Source organism: Fonsecaea multimorphosa (assembly GCF_000836435.1).
Source record: "Fonsecaea multimorphosa CBS 102226 unplaced genomic scaffold supercont1.13, whole genome shotgun sequence".
Lineage (NCBI taxonomy): Eukaryota > Fungi > Ascomycota > Eurotiomycetes > Chaetothyriales > Herpotrichiellaceae > Fonsecaea > Fonsecaea multimorphosa.
The window spans coordinates 771,252-785,593 of NW_015971647.1; the positions used below are offsets into that span (position 1 = coordinate 771,252).

At 52.0% G+C, this 14,342-nt stretch overlaps 4 protein-coding genes across 4 annotated transcripts; 2 read left to right on the forward strand and 2 right to left on the reverse strand.

Moving 5' to 3' along the window:
- Window positions 1–1,438: 1,438 nt before the first annotated feature.
- On the reverse strand, window positions 1,439–5,905 carry Z520_06987 (uncharacterized protein; the record flags this gene model as incomplete). Its single annotated transcript, XM_016777487.1, has 1 exon — window positions 1,439–5,905. One exon carries the CDS (start codon window positions 5,903–5,905, stop codon window positions 1,439–1,441), a length of 4,467 nt encoding a protein of 1,488 aa, XP_016631658.1.
- An 849-nt stretch (window positions 5,906–6,754) lies between these two features.
- Window positions 6,755–10,709, forward strand: Z520_06988 (uncharacterized protein; the record flags this gene model as incomplete). Its single annotated transcript, XM_016777488.1, has 4 exons — window positions 6,755–9,391; window positions 9,440–9,682; window positions 9,749–10,209; window positions 10,268–10,709. 4 exons carry the CDS (start codon window positions 6,755–6,757, stop codon window positions 10,707–10,709), a joined length of 3,783 nt encoding a protein of 1,260 aa, XP_016631659.1.
- Window positions 10,710–11,195: 486 nt separating this feature from the next.
- Window positions 11,196–13,055, forward strand: Z520_06989 (uncharacterized protein; the record flags this gene model as incomplete). The annotated part of the gene is made up of 6 exons (XM_016777489.1): window positions 11,196–11,309; window positions 11,556–11,690; window positions 11,864–11,959; window positions 12,207–12,262; window positions 12,413–12,840; window positions 12,943–13,055. 6 exons carry the CDS (start codon window positions 11,196–11,198, stop codon window positions 13,053–13,055), a joined length of 942 nt encoding a protein of 313 aa, XP_016631660.1.
- A 102-nt stretch (window positions 13,056–13,157) lies between these two features.
- On the reverse strand, window positions 13,158–13,943 carry Z520_06990 (ribosome biogenesis protein NSA2; the record flags this gene model as incomplete). Its single annotated transcript, XM_016777490.1, has 1 exon — window positions 13,158–13,943. The coding sequence occupies one exon, from the start codon at window positions 13,941–13,943 to the stop codon at window positions 13,158–13,160; it is 786 nt and encodes a 261-aa protein (XP_016631661.1).
- Window positions 13,944–14,342: the final 399 nt, after the last annotated feature.

Below are 14,342 nucleotides of genomic sequence, written 5' to 3' on the forward strand. Positions count from 1 at the left end.
CGATAAGTTGGCTGGTTGCCCATTTCGTGACCAAATGAAATTGATGCTCTGCTTCGTGACAGAGTTTTATCCTTCCAGTTCTATAACATGACTGCTTTGGAGATCTTTCATGCCACTGTAAGGTGAGTAGTTATTCCATGAAGGTCTCCCAGAGTGAAAAAGGGAGTATCGTTCAGATTGAGATTTGAAAAGCTAGTATTGTGCTCTCCAGAAGCAGCAGACGGATTCTGCACTCTTTCACCTGGATGAGGAAACCGAGCGTCAACGCGATTGATTGGACGGATTCGGGCACCAGACGGGTCCTGACATGGTTTTCAGGACTACCAAAGTGCGGATCAAGTGCCGCGAGAAAGTCAAAGACAGCTGAACGAACCTCGTCGATGACGGGTAAGATATCACGCTTGGACATTTTAGAACTCGTATATTCCTCATCTTCAATGTCTGGAATGAATGGCCTTTTGGTGACATAGAATTGGTCGCCAAAGTCTGCAGTCTGTTTAGACTTTATGCTGGTGAGATTGAAAACAACATTTGTCTTTATAGGTTTGGTAGGGAGTAATGAGTTACCGAACTCCGCAGCGTACCCGCAGTTAAGGGAGACCTAAGGCGTCTCGAGGCCTAGACCAATCGCCGATTCCTCTCGCACCGCCATACCCAAGGTTACGAGGAAGTTTAGGTAGCAGCGTAAGGGTAGGCGATTTGCCAGGTCCCCTTACGCCCGTCTGAGACATTGCATAGTCGAGAGGCCGGATTAGCCGACTACTAGCGGCCTGATTAGGCACTCGGTGTGAGCGCTCAGGGAGCGCTCAGTGATGCTCAGCCAAAGGCGCAGGTAAAGCTCAGGTTAAAGCGGCCTTCGCTCACCCACTAGGATCAAACCGTATATGGCAATTAGGTTTTTCGTTCTTGAGTAATAGAGGTAGTCAAGGGAAAACTTTACCATGTAATTCGACTGTCTCACGAACCGAGTTATCCAGGGGCGTCAAGCATTTCACGCCAAATTAGCCGGGATAACCCAGTGCTAGAGTCGCTAGTGCTGGCGCTATACGAGGTACATATTCCGGACAAGCAATTAGATGTGTTCGACTCTTGCTAGCCGAGTCGGAGCCGAGAGACGCCGCAACGGTAGCTTCCGACTCGCCGGCGAGCCCGGGTATGACAGCAGTTCATGCAGGGTCAACCGGGAGATCGGTGCTCAGAGAAGGTGGGATTTTTCCGTAAGGATACTAAAAGAAATAAGTGTATTGATAGCGAGCTAACTACCTATGTGCAGCCCTCCGTCGTAAGCATTTGTATTTACACGTTTCAAAAGACACTATGTGCATATGGAAAACGCGGCTACCCCTGCGGATTGGTCTGTCTGGGGGTTGAAGAACGGGGTGTCTGGGGTCCTGTACACGGTCCTTCATGGGGAGAAGAGCTCAGATGATACGAACCCTTAGCAATACCGTCGCGCGGACCGAAGGCGTGCAGGATAAAACTCGTCCTCGGAGATGTCTGTTTCTGATTCTTCGTCCTCAGTGTTGTACGCAGATTCTTCGTCGGATTTTCGCGCTTCGACGTCTGAGAAGGGTTCACCTGCATACATGTCTTCGTCTCCTGTGTCGTATGTAGACTCTTCGGTGTCGTAGGCTGATGATTCATCATCTTCGCGCGCTTCGGCATCGGAGAATGGTACACCACCGTACATGTCTTCGTCTTCTTCTTCTTCATCATCAAAATATTGCCAAGCGTCGAACGCAAATTTCACATTACCGTACGCAGCCTTTTTATCATATTCACGCGCTTCGGCATCTTCGAATTGTCCAGGCTCGTCCATCTCTTCGGTATCGGTGGGTTCTTCGGCATCTTCGAATTGTTCAAACCTTTCCATCTCTTCGTATTCTGTGGATTCTTCGGCATCTTCGTATGTTGCACCACTTGCAGACTCCTCATCATCTTCGAATTCTTCATTACCTGCATATTCTTCATGCTCTTCATACTCTTCTTCGTCATCTTCAAATTCTCGATGGCCTTTCAGCCCTTCCGAGCCTTCAAGTTTGTCCAGCACGTTTGCAATTTTTTTGAGCGTCTCTTCAAGTGCCGTAGGGTGAATGAGAAGAAGTTCTGTGAGCATAACTTGCAGCCTTTCCACTCCATCATCGAACTTCTTGGGGCTCTTCTTGATTTGTTGGAGTATGGTCTGGAGTTCTTTGATCCTGGCTCCAACCTCCTCGCGGTCATGTAGATCGAGGAGTATAGCTCTGATTTTATTGAGCATAGGTTTGAGTTGTCCGAATTCGTCCCCGAACTCATCTTTGACCTCATCTTTGACCGGCAGACCAGGACGGTATAGCACGGCAAAGCCACCCCAGCCATTAGTTGGGGATTTGGTAGATTCTCCGGCCACTATGCACCACCGTCCGCACGGACTCCACTCGGCTGCTCTCGTCACAAACAGAGCTTGCTTCTTGTATTGGAGCTTATTGAGCAGAACCCTCTGATGTGCCTTGACAGGAATGTGTGGATCGTCAAGGGGATCAGGGACCGGAGAGACAGCCCGTTTTGGGTCCATCTTTGAGCTCAGTCCATGAAAGTGTGGTTCCAGGTGCAGCTCATAAGTCGACTCTGGCAGAGTAACAGCTGCAGGTGGGTTTTGCTCCATGTCGGAATACCCTCTGTCGATCTTTGTAGACTCTGGGGACTCTTCCTTCATATCCGGAGTGGCAGATCGCTTTGTGTCTCTTTCAAAGGTGCCTGAAGTCTCTTCAGACTCTCGAGTGAGTGATCGAACCCGCTCAGTCATTGAGATGTCGGAAGTCGTATCCTCAGAATCCCAACTGGTAGAACGCTCTCGCTCGACCTTCAGAGCGTTGGATGACCCTTGCCCAGTCTCTATACTTTCGAAGACTCCTTCTCCATGATCTGGAGACCTAGACTTCTCCTTTGCGAATTGCGGAGGTCTGTGTGACCATTTTCCCAAATCTGGAGCGCTATATTGTTCTTCTTCGCTCTCTGAAGAGCTATCGTGCACCACAATTATTTGCGTTTCTGGAATTATTCTTCGGGGCCGAATTGGCTCTCCCGTCACGCCTGAGGCGTCCGGAGGCTGAAGCATAGCGGGTGGCGGTGAAGGGACATGCGATTTAACAGGAGGTGTGTCTCTTGTGGCATCTGGAGTCTTTGACAAACTACGTGTAGCCTTTTGCTTCGGACGAGTCGACCTTCGGACTGGAGCTACTTCTCTAGAAGTATCCGGTGGAGGTGGAGTAGGGGAAGGCGTTTGTGGTGGTGAAAGCATAGAACTTACGGCAGGTTCTGCATCTCTCACGTCCCCCGAGGCAGCCTGTGCTGTAGCACTGGGTGATCTTCTGGTAGCGGTGGTATCTCCTGAGATATCACTGGCGGCCGGAGAAGGAAGTGTAACGCGCGGTCTCGTTTTTAAACGAGCCGATTTTCTGATTCCAATAGTATCGCTAGCGGCATTCGAAGCGGTCGGAGCCGGAGGCGCAGTACGTGGAGTTGAACGAGTCGTTCTTCTGACAGCATTTCCCCCTTTTTCGGCATGGATCAGATCTTGTGACATTTGTATGGAGTCGGTCTTTGATGGATGCGATCGTCTCACTGCTTCTGCGGGAAATGATGAAATACCGTCTAGCGTATCTAGAGACGGTGGAACGTCATCTGAATTTGACGGAGCCGGCATCCTATCTGGAGTGGTAGAAGACGAGGGTTTGCTGCTTGAAATGTTCGGGTCCGCTTGAAATGATCGTGCTTTTGATCGTGTCGATCTGCTAGTGATCGCTGGAGGATATATAGTCTTGCTGTTTGCAACATCCGCGGGTGGCTGAGTGATATCTGGTTTTGACCTGGTCGGTCTCCCCACGGGGGAAGGAGAAGACTCTATTTTGATGTCTGGAGTGTCCAAGGGTGGAGATAACTCCATTTTGATGTCGGGAGTGTCCACGCGTGGCTGAGTGATGTGTCGTCTTGATCTAGTCGATCTCCTCCCTGGAGTTGAAGAAGACTCTGTTTTACTAACTGAAACATCTCGGGATGGTTTGACGACATCTGCTTTTGATCGAGTCGACCGTCTCCGGAGAGATGAAAGGAGAAAGGGAGTTGCGTATGCCATATCCGTGAGTTGAATAGAGCCTGAATCTGCGCGGCCAGTCTTTTCTGGGAGAGGCGATGAAGAAAGGACTGGCTTGTCAGTTCCAACATTGTCCAGCAGAATGTGGAATTGCTGTGAACCGGCCATTTCCCTGGCGGGGATTGTAGAGGTTCCTTCCAAGACACTTAGAGTTGTCCAAGGTATGCGTAAAATGTCTGAGTATGGGGAAGTCGATCCCCCAACAAGAGTTAAAGGAGCCCAGGACTTGACATCGTCAGTTGTAGAAGTCGGAGGAATCAGTCGTACAGGCTCTGGAGACTCGTACTCGACGTTCACATCCTCTCTTTTAATCTCTCCCGAGCCTTCCTCGGTCTTTACCACCTCTGTTTTGACCTCTATCGTGCCTTGCTCGATCTTTACCACCTCATCTTTGATCTTTACAGCACCCCACTTGATCTCTACATCTTCGAGCTTGACTGCTGGAGGCTCTCCTTTTAGCCTCGAAGACCTTCTTCCAGGGATCAACTGAAAAGGCCTGCGCTTTCGAGGTCGCACTTCTGGTGGAGGGTTGGCTTCCGCTTGTGGTCTCTTTCTTTTCCTGCCGCGGCGGGATTTCCCAGCCTGGTCGTGTTTGCCTGCGTGACCCTCGATGAGCCGCTCAAGATCCCAAAATCGCAATTCGGAAGCGGCATTGCCATATGCTAGCACCGGATGTAAATCAGGGTAGGCTGGCGAGGGCAACAGCAGGCCAAATCGAAGATAGAATGGCTCGCTGTAGGGTGTGGCAAACTCTAGAAGTCTCTGGTAGGGAGGTTTGTTTTGAAACTCGCTAGCGACAGTCCAAGTCTTCGTCCCATCCTTGTCGGTGACAACTGTCCGCATGAACCCGTTGCGTGTGTCGAGACGCATCCTGAAGCTTGGAGCTGTCATTCTATGCGGCGGAGGTCTTTTGGAGTCGAACCCGGTTATCTTCCAGAGCACAATCTTGTCCTCGGTTGCAGCCTTTGACAAGATTAAATCGCCAAAGAACTTGACGCAATCGATGTAATTGGTATGCAGAGCCTTGGTGATAAAGTGAGGGTAGTAAATGATCATTGCCTCGAACATGCGTCGTTTCACGCGCTTTGGATCGATTGTGCGCCAGAAGGGAGAGCGATCATGAAGATCTGGGATGGTCCATACGTGGACCTGGTGGTCGAAGCCAGCACTCACCAAGTACCGGCCTGTATGGTGCCACGAAACCGACAGCACACCCGCTCTAGGACCGTCTATTCCTCCACCACAGATGATGATCATAGTCGGGTGGGGCAACAAGCATCGCCGTAGATCCCAGATTCGAATCTGGCCATCCTGCGAAGCGGTGGCGAAAATCCACGGATAGAGAGGATGCACGGCGACATCATTGATGCTCGCATTGATATGTTGGATCCGAGGACTGCACACTCGTCCTTTGACCGCATTGACCACCCGCAATAGCCCCGAAGCGCCGGCAACTATCAGTAAAGGTTTGTGCGGATCCATGTAAGCCCAAGCGCAAGAATTCAGACCAAGCACATCGTGGTTTTGTTTTATGAAGATATCGGTCAGGTGATGGAGGATGGTGACGGTCGGACGGGTCTTGGCCGCCGACAAGCGACCGATGATGACCTCGGTCTGACCGACGACGGCAAAGATGGGCTCGTCGAATTCAGACTTGGAATATGGCCAGAATTTAACATCGTAGAAGTTGAAGCGATCTCGGCCCGGTTGGGTGTAAATGTACTTGATCTTAGGCAGCTCAAAGGCCTGCTTGCTTGCCTTAGGGCCCACCATATCCGAAGCACGTTGTTGAGAGGATTTTCTAGGGACTCAGCCCTGGGTGAGGTCGACAACGCAAAGACCGGGGAGTTCCTCCTAGATATCTCTTGTCACCTCGCCTCAGAGAAGGACCTGTCGCCATTTGGGGTGAATGAAACGCGTGATGTTCTTCTTGCGCTGTGGCGTAATCCGCTCACCAAAGGGGGTCGATACTGGTGTGAGCGTGAAGCTGAGACTTCACTCTCAGCATCGCCTGAATTTTGAAATTTTCGATATTTCATCAGATAGGGGTTAGAGATAGCGTATAGTGCATGATCTACGCGTGGAGAGAGGGCGAGGAGGGGTGTGGCCAGCCTGAGAGGAGAGAGTTACGCTCTCCTGGAGTCCTGGGGGTGCCTGGTCGCTGGGTCGATGCGGCGGACGGACGCCATAGGACGCCATAGGATGATAGGATGATAGGCTGGGAGGACGCCATGGACCCACATTTACCCCCCCAGTCATGCATGGCTTGGCGCACTGCCGGCCTGGCTGACCTGCCGGCTCGCCGGGTTTCTTCGTTTCTTCACTTCTCGCTCACCGTCTGGGTGCCCGTCCGCCTGCTCTGCTCGTGCCGCTTGTGCCACTGACGCTGGTTGATCCACTATCCTGTATCTCGTATCCATGCCACACTCTAACTGCCCAACGTCCAGACTGTCCAATTATCCAATTATCCAATCGTCGCATCTGTCCGGGTCAAAATTCCCTCCAGGCTCCCACAACCTGCGGCGGCAACTAGCCGAAACCACACACACTCTGGAGCTATTTAGCTAAACCCTCTTCTTCACCTCCACCTGGGCCAGAGCACCCTAGCTCCCTTTCCCTGCCATGGCACGCACCATGCACGCTCCCAAAACCCCCGAGCAGATCAAAGAAGAGCTGGAGACTCAATTTTTGTCACCACCTACCACATTCACTCCCGAGTGGCTGAACAAGCTGCAGCAACGCTGGGACTACCCGTCGTCCAATTACGCAGAGCTGTGCCAATTGGCCCCCACCCAGTCTAGGACAGTCACTCGCTTTGACCGCAAAGGCCTTGAAGGGAAGGTTGCCGCCTACCGCCAGGTCACAGTGCCCGCCTCAGGTGCCACAGCAAAGAATTCTACGTCACTTCTTCGGCGACCAGCAAACAGATCAGAGTTTGTGCGGGGAGCAGCCGGCTTTTTCCCTTTTGCGCCTGGTGGACTGGATGGGGTTGATACCATTCAAGCTTACGAAGACCAAGCGAGACGAGAGGAAGAAAACAGACGGCCGACAAAAAAGGGGAATGGGCTCGCTCGAATCATCAATTTTGGAGTCCACGATGGCCTGCTGGAATTGCCTCCCGGGTTCACGAGGGGCATGAAATTTCCTGAGAAGAAATCTACCGAAGCCCAAGAAGATGCAGAAGACGTGGAAAAAACACTGGAAGCTGATGATGAAGCTAAGGTCAGCCCTACAGCGGATGAGCGCAGTGCAGAGGAGACTGCTGCGTCGGAGGATGGGGCTTCAATCGTGGAAGAAGATGACGACGACGAAGAAGAAGAATATGCCGACCTTGACGATCTATTACCAGTAGAATTCCCGTCCCTAGAGCCCCGTGGAGAATTGCTGCGAGGAAATGCCAAAGTCCCAGGGAAAAAATGGGCTCATGTGGTTGACATCAACAAGGCCATCCCAAACTTCGCAGAATTGGTCCCTGACATGGCGCGGACGTGGCCTTTTGAACTCGACACGTTTCAGAAAGAGGCAATCTATCATCTGGAAAGCGGCGACTCGGTGTTTGTCGCGGCCCACACCTCGGCGGGCAAGACTGTCGTTGCAGAATATGCCATCGCCCTGGCTGCGAAGCATATGACCAAGGCCATCTACACCTCCCCTATCAAGGCCCTGTCTAATCAAAAATTCCGCGATTTTAAGAACGTCTTTGATGATGTGGGTATATTGACTGGCGATGTCCAAATCAACCCAGAAGCGAGTTGCCTTATTATGACCACAGAAATTTTGCGTAGCATGCTCTATCGTGGTGCAGACCTCATTCGAGATGTGGAGTTTGTCATTTTCGATGAAGTGCATTATGTCAATGACCTCGAGCGAGGCGTTGTCTGGGAAGAGGTTATTATCATGTTACCCGATCATGTCACACTTATCCTACTTTCAGCCACCGTCCCCAACACCTACGAGTTTGCTTCGTGGGTCGGTCGCACCAAGAAAAAGGACATATACGTCATCTCCACACCCAAGAGACCTGTGCCGCTGGAGCATTATCTGTGGGCGGGCAAAGAGATACACAAGATCGTGGATTCAGAGAAACGATTCATTCAGAAAGGCTGGAAAGCAGCGAACGACATCTTGTCAGGACTTGATAAAATTAAAGAGCAGAAAGCCATCGAAGCCCAAGCGCCTGCTCGCGGAGGACAAGCGGCAGGACAGCGAGGGGGTGGCCGAACTCAACCTCAACGTGGCGCGTCGAACCAAAGAGGTGGCGCACAGCAGCGTGGTCGAGGACCCGTTCCAAGCCGCGGTCAAGGCAATATCGCACGAACAGGACGCGGTGGGGGCAGAACGACGGCAGCTCAGGACCGAAACATCTGGGTCCATCTCGTCCAATTTCTGCGAAAAGAGAACCTCCTGCCGGCCTGCATCTTCGTCTTCTCGAAAAAGAGGTGCGAAGAGAACGCTGACTCCCTCTCCAACCAAGACTTCTGCACCGCCGCAGAGAAGAGTGCCATCCACATGATCATCGAACGGTCAATCGCAAGACTCAGACCTGAGGACCGGGTGTTGCCGCAAATCAGACGCCTGCGAGAGATGCTGGGCCGCGGTGTCGCCGTCCATCACGGAGGTCTGCTGCCCATTGTGAAAGAAATTGTCGAGATTCTTTTCGCGAAGACTCTGGTGAAGGTGCTATTCGCAACGGAAACTTTTGCTATGGGCCTGAATCTTCCTACGCGAACAGTGGTTTTCTCGGGGTATCGCAAGCATGACGGTCGCGAATTTCGAAATCTGCTTCCTGGTGAGTATACTCAAATGGCTGGCCGGGCCGGACGCCGAGGTCTTGATACCGTTGGGACTGTCATTATTGTGACGCCAGGCAAGAACGAGGCACCTTCGGCGTCAGAATTGACCCAGATGATCACTGGGCCCGCCACAAAATTACGCAGCCAATTTAGACTGCATTACAACATGATTCTGAACCTCATGCGGGTCGAGGCCCTGAAGATTGAGGAAATGATCAAGCGCAGCTTCTCGGAGAATGCTACACAAGCACTACTACCTCAGCACCAGGAGCAAGTCGCGTTGTCCCAGGCAAATCTGGACAAGATCAAGCGAGAACCTTGTGACATATGCGATATCGATGCAGAAGCCTGTCATGAAGCAGCCATGCAATTCGAACGGCTAACCAAGGAACTCCACGTCAGCTTGCTGTCTTCACCGGTCGGACGGCGCCTGTGGACTGCTAAGAGACTAATAGTGTTCAAAAAAGTGAGCTTGACCTGTGCGATTTCCTTGTGACTTCCTAACTCTGTGTAGGATGGTATCCGCATGGTCGGAGTGCTCCTCGAAGACGGGGTGCGCGCCGGGCCAAATCGAGGGCTCAAAGTTCTTGAAATATCACACATTGACGCAAAGCGGTCGACACGAGATCTGCTTCCATATCTACCCCGTGTGCGCATGATGTTCTCTGCTCTACCCGAAAAGGCTTCCCAGGTCAAATGGCGGATGACCCAGATTGGATTGGACGATGTGGAATGTGTTACCCAGACGGTTGTCAAGGTCAGAAGCTCCCGCAGGATGATCAGGACGGAAAAAGGTAATGCTTACATTTATCGCGCCCAACAGGTCGATGTGCGGTCGTTGCTACAGTCCTACGGTGCGCAACGGGAATTCGCCGAAGAAGAATTCGTCAACGTCTATTCTAGCTGGGATTCAGCCGTGTGGGACGAGCAAGAATGGAGCAAGGTGCATGAATTGCATATCCGCGATCTGCTGCTCAAGAGGAACGAGGCTGCACGGATTTTTGAGAACAGTCAATGCCTGCAGTGTCCCCAGTTCTTGAAGCACTACGGCATGCAGCACGACGAGTGGCTGATCCAGGAAAACATCCAATCCTTGAAAATGCTGATGTCTGACCAGAACTTGTCACTGCTGCCCGATTATCAGCAGAGAACTGCTGTGTTAAAAGATCTCGGGTTCATCGACGAACAGTCTCGCGTCCAGCTGAAGGGCAAAGTCGCGTGCGAGATCCACTCGGGCGACGAGCTTGTAATCACTGAACTCATTCTAGAGAACGTGCTCGCCTCGTAAGTCGGGGCGCCAGTGGAATTTGGCATACCCTAGATCAAACTGACAGGTGTACAGGTTCGAGCCTGAAGAAATTGTGGCACTTCTTTCCTCGTTTGTCTTTCAAGAAAAGACGGATAGCGAGCCACAACTCAGTGGGAACCTTGAACGTGGCAAAGAAGCCATCATCGAAATCTCCGAGAGGGTCAACCACTACCAGATCCTGCACCAAGTGATCCTCTCTTCGGACGATGCCAATGACTTTGTCTCGAGACAACGATTTGGACTGGTGGAAGTGGTCTACGAATGGGCCAGGGGCATGTCATTCAACCGCATTACTGATCTGACAGACGTGATGGAGGGCACCATTGTCAGAGTTATCACGAGGCTGGATGAGACGTGCAGGGAAGTGATGAGTGCAGCCAGGCTGATAGGAGATCCCTCGCTGTATGCCAAGATGGACAAGGCGAGAGAGTTGATCCGGCGAGATGTGGTGTTTACGGCGAGCTTGTACATGTAAGAGTGGCGCCACTATGAGATGCCGATAGCTGTTGTCCTCTTGCTCGACAGTCTCCTTGAAGATTGCACTGTACTCTGTACTAAAGACTATGAGTATTGAGCATTGATTCCGTCCTTCGTCCGTGGTCGCTCGCATCGTATCATGTTGTAATACAACGGACAAGTCCGTCGTGGTGCTTGCTCACCTAGCGATACGCAGCTTCAACCTCGCGCAGGGCCGCGATACGAGCACTCAGTGCTTGATTCCCCCACCACCCAGCATCATTGAATCATCCCGACTGTTCAAGGACCTTGCCGCGGATCGACACAGACGCGAATTCTATCTTGGCCTGACACGAACTGTGTCTGGACGGGCTGTACCGTCGCCGTCACGCAAGAAGAGTTCTAGTACACCACTTGGCACCTAGGTATTGTATCATTCCTGTCGATCAACTCCCCACGAAGTCATACACCCGAGAACCAAAGGGACTTCGACTCATCTAACGCCATGGCTACTGGCCCGAAGCTCTCGACGTCCGACGATCTCCTGATCTGCTGTGCGTGCGGCGCGCAGTACGACGTGGACGAGACGGCGGGCAAAGACGAGTGTCGGATCTGCGAGGTCTGTCCTCTCTCTCTCATCATCACCTCAATAAACCCTGCTGTGTTTGCATTCCTTGCTGGGGAGCCACACCAATACAGGGCCAACGCCCCTCACTATCGCTATCATTATTACTTCTTCTACCGTCACTTTTCTTTCCCCCCTTTTTTATTATTTCTCTCCGGGGGATATGGGGGTGACCAGCAACAAAAACCTAACTCACATTTGACTCTAGAGTCTTTACTTACTGCCCCTGTGTTTTGTTAGGATCCCAGACAATTCATCCCGCCGACGGGGCAGGCATTCACGACATTACGAAAACTCAAGGAGGGCGGCCACAAGAACGTCTTCGAGCCGTGCGAGCATAATGACACGGTCGTTGAAATCCATACGGAGCCGAAGGTGAGCGCAGGGCATACCTACAATTAGTTTACATGCAGACAATGCGCATGATGGATATATAACTATACGGACACCCCGGCCTACATACCTACCGTATACCTTCTACTACCCCTTACTGGACCTTGTTTATCTGCTTATATCTTTTAATTATTGACACACACACACCCACACAGTTCGGAATCGGCCAGGGAGCGCGCTTGATCCGCACGCCGAATGGGAATGTCCTCTGGGACCTGATTGCGTATTTGGACCAGGATACCGTTGACAAGGTACGTATGTGTTCATCTTGTTTTTTTAGCAATCTATGGCTTGAGGAAAAGGGGTGAAAAGAAGGGAGAACCTAGTTTTCATCCCTATAGGGACAATGGGGCCCCCATGTTTCTTTTTTATTGGGAAAATGAAAAAGAATCTGTTGTTTTTTTGGGGGGGGGGGGGGGGGGGGAAGGAAGGGAAAGGTCAATTTCGACGCTACTTGATCATAATGGAGGAGGCTGAGGAGTTGATGTTCCGTTCCAGATCACCGAACTGGGCGGGTTGAAGTTCATCATCATTTCACACCCGCATTTCTATACGTAAGACTTCCCATCCTCCATTTCTCCATTTTCCTGTCTACTCTCTCCCCTCCCTTAGTCTTCCAATGAGGGAGCTTCTTTTCTTCTTTTCTCCATCTTTCGCCAAAGGTTTGACATGGTTCTTACTAGCTGACACGCGTGCGGAATTAGGACCTGGGCCGACTGGTCGTCCACATTCAACTGCCCCGTGTACATGACCGAAGTCGACTCCATCTGGGCCAACAGAAAAGACCACGCCTCAGCAACCCTCAAGCTTCTGAAGGAACCCAGCACAGAACTCCTACCAGGCCTAACGTCGGTGATCTGTGGGGGGCATTTCCCCGGCAGCCAAGTCCTGCACTCGCTGCCGCCAAACACTCCCATCCCGACGCTGTTCGTCGCCGACACCATCTTTGCTGTGCAGTCGAGCCACAACCCGGACCCGGGCAAGCGCAGCGACACCATCTCGTACCAATTTCTTTGGTCCATCCCCAACATGATCCCGTTGCCGCCCGAAGAGGTGCTCAAGATCTGGAGGAGCCTCAAACCGTTGCAGTTTCAGGCGACCTATGGCGTTATGGCCAAGATCACCAATGTTTGTAGGTTGCTTTTCTTTCTACCATTGCCCTCTTTCCCCTGAATCCTTCAATCAGGTTCGTGAACGAAAAATACTGATTCTCTCGAATTTTCCACCCCAATAGTCGAGAAACCTGGTCAGAGTCTGAGTCTCAAGGCAAGGGTGCTTCAGAGCGCAAAAATTGCAGTTAAGGCAATGGGATATTCTGACCACGCCATTTTTGCCGAGGAGTTGTGAGACACGACAACTCCTCACCTTAGGTAGCCTGTGGTGGTACAACAGGTCTGGTCAAATTGCAAGACCACCTGACAATGCGATATCTCTGGGGGCCGGCATTTCTCAAACTAAGAGAACCGCATTTAAACATCCATCGCGACTAGGATCGTTGGTCACTTGGGCATATTTCCCCCACACCACTTTCCCACCAGTTGTGACCAGCCCAAGCTCTGACACATTAACCTCGATGACAGTGCCCTTTGTCAGCACACCCAATTGAGTGTAGAGAGGATTCTGGGGATTCTTCTTGACGCTGATGATGGGCAACTGCACGGTGACACCCAGCTCGGGATGGGTGACGTTGGCCTTCTTGTAACGCAGCCCCATGGGCCGGATAAAGCGCTCGTATTTGACAGGCCGTCTTGTGAAGTCAGGCCCCACAAAGGTCGGCTGCGTGATCATTCTCTTCCAGCTCTTCTTTGCCGTCTTTTTTCCCGTCTTGACCACCTTGAACATCTCCTCCTCACTGATACCCTTTACTTTGGGGAGAGGAACGGCGAATTTGGCCGCCTTTTCGGCTCGTTTGTTCTTGATCGCGCTCGACAGCGCCTTGGCATTGTTGGCTTGGGAGCGGTCGAGGAGGTAGTTGGGCAGCGGAGTCGAGGACGGTTCATTGGGAGCGGCTGATTTGACGTCGCGTTCTTCCTGCGCTTTGATGGCCTTCTTCATCTGAATCTTCTCCGCGTGCCTCTTCTTCTGGTGCAGTTTCGCCCGCAGCCCGCGCAGGTTTTGGGCCTTTTCCGACTGCGCGTGCCCTTCTCGTGCCTCCCTCTTCCGCACCCGCTCATCGTGGTCCAGCCGCTTGCCATGCTGCTTCTGCCAGCGCTCGATGTATTCGTTTTGAGGCATGGCTGTTAACCCCGAAAAAGAAGGGGCGCAGGCGCTGTGCTCTCTTCTGCCAGACCGGAGTTGCGAGTTGACTGGTTTGAAAGGCAATGTTGAAGACTCGAACTCAAAAAATTTCGAGGTCACGTGTGCCAAGAGAAGGCTTGCCTGATTTGGGGACAAAGAACCCGTATCACACGATATATCCGAATCACCCGACGCAAACATCTGATTGGCCAGAGGCTGGATATTCTAGCACGTAAGCGTACATGCAACAACAGAGTCCTCTAGTGTTCTTGACCAGGTGGAATCCGGCCTCGCCAGCCCTGCTCGTGCGAGTCATCGTCTGCGAGCCTTTGGATCAGGGACAAATGCTCGGGGGAGTCACCGAAGCTACCAATAGGAACCCGATCAACGGGTGCT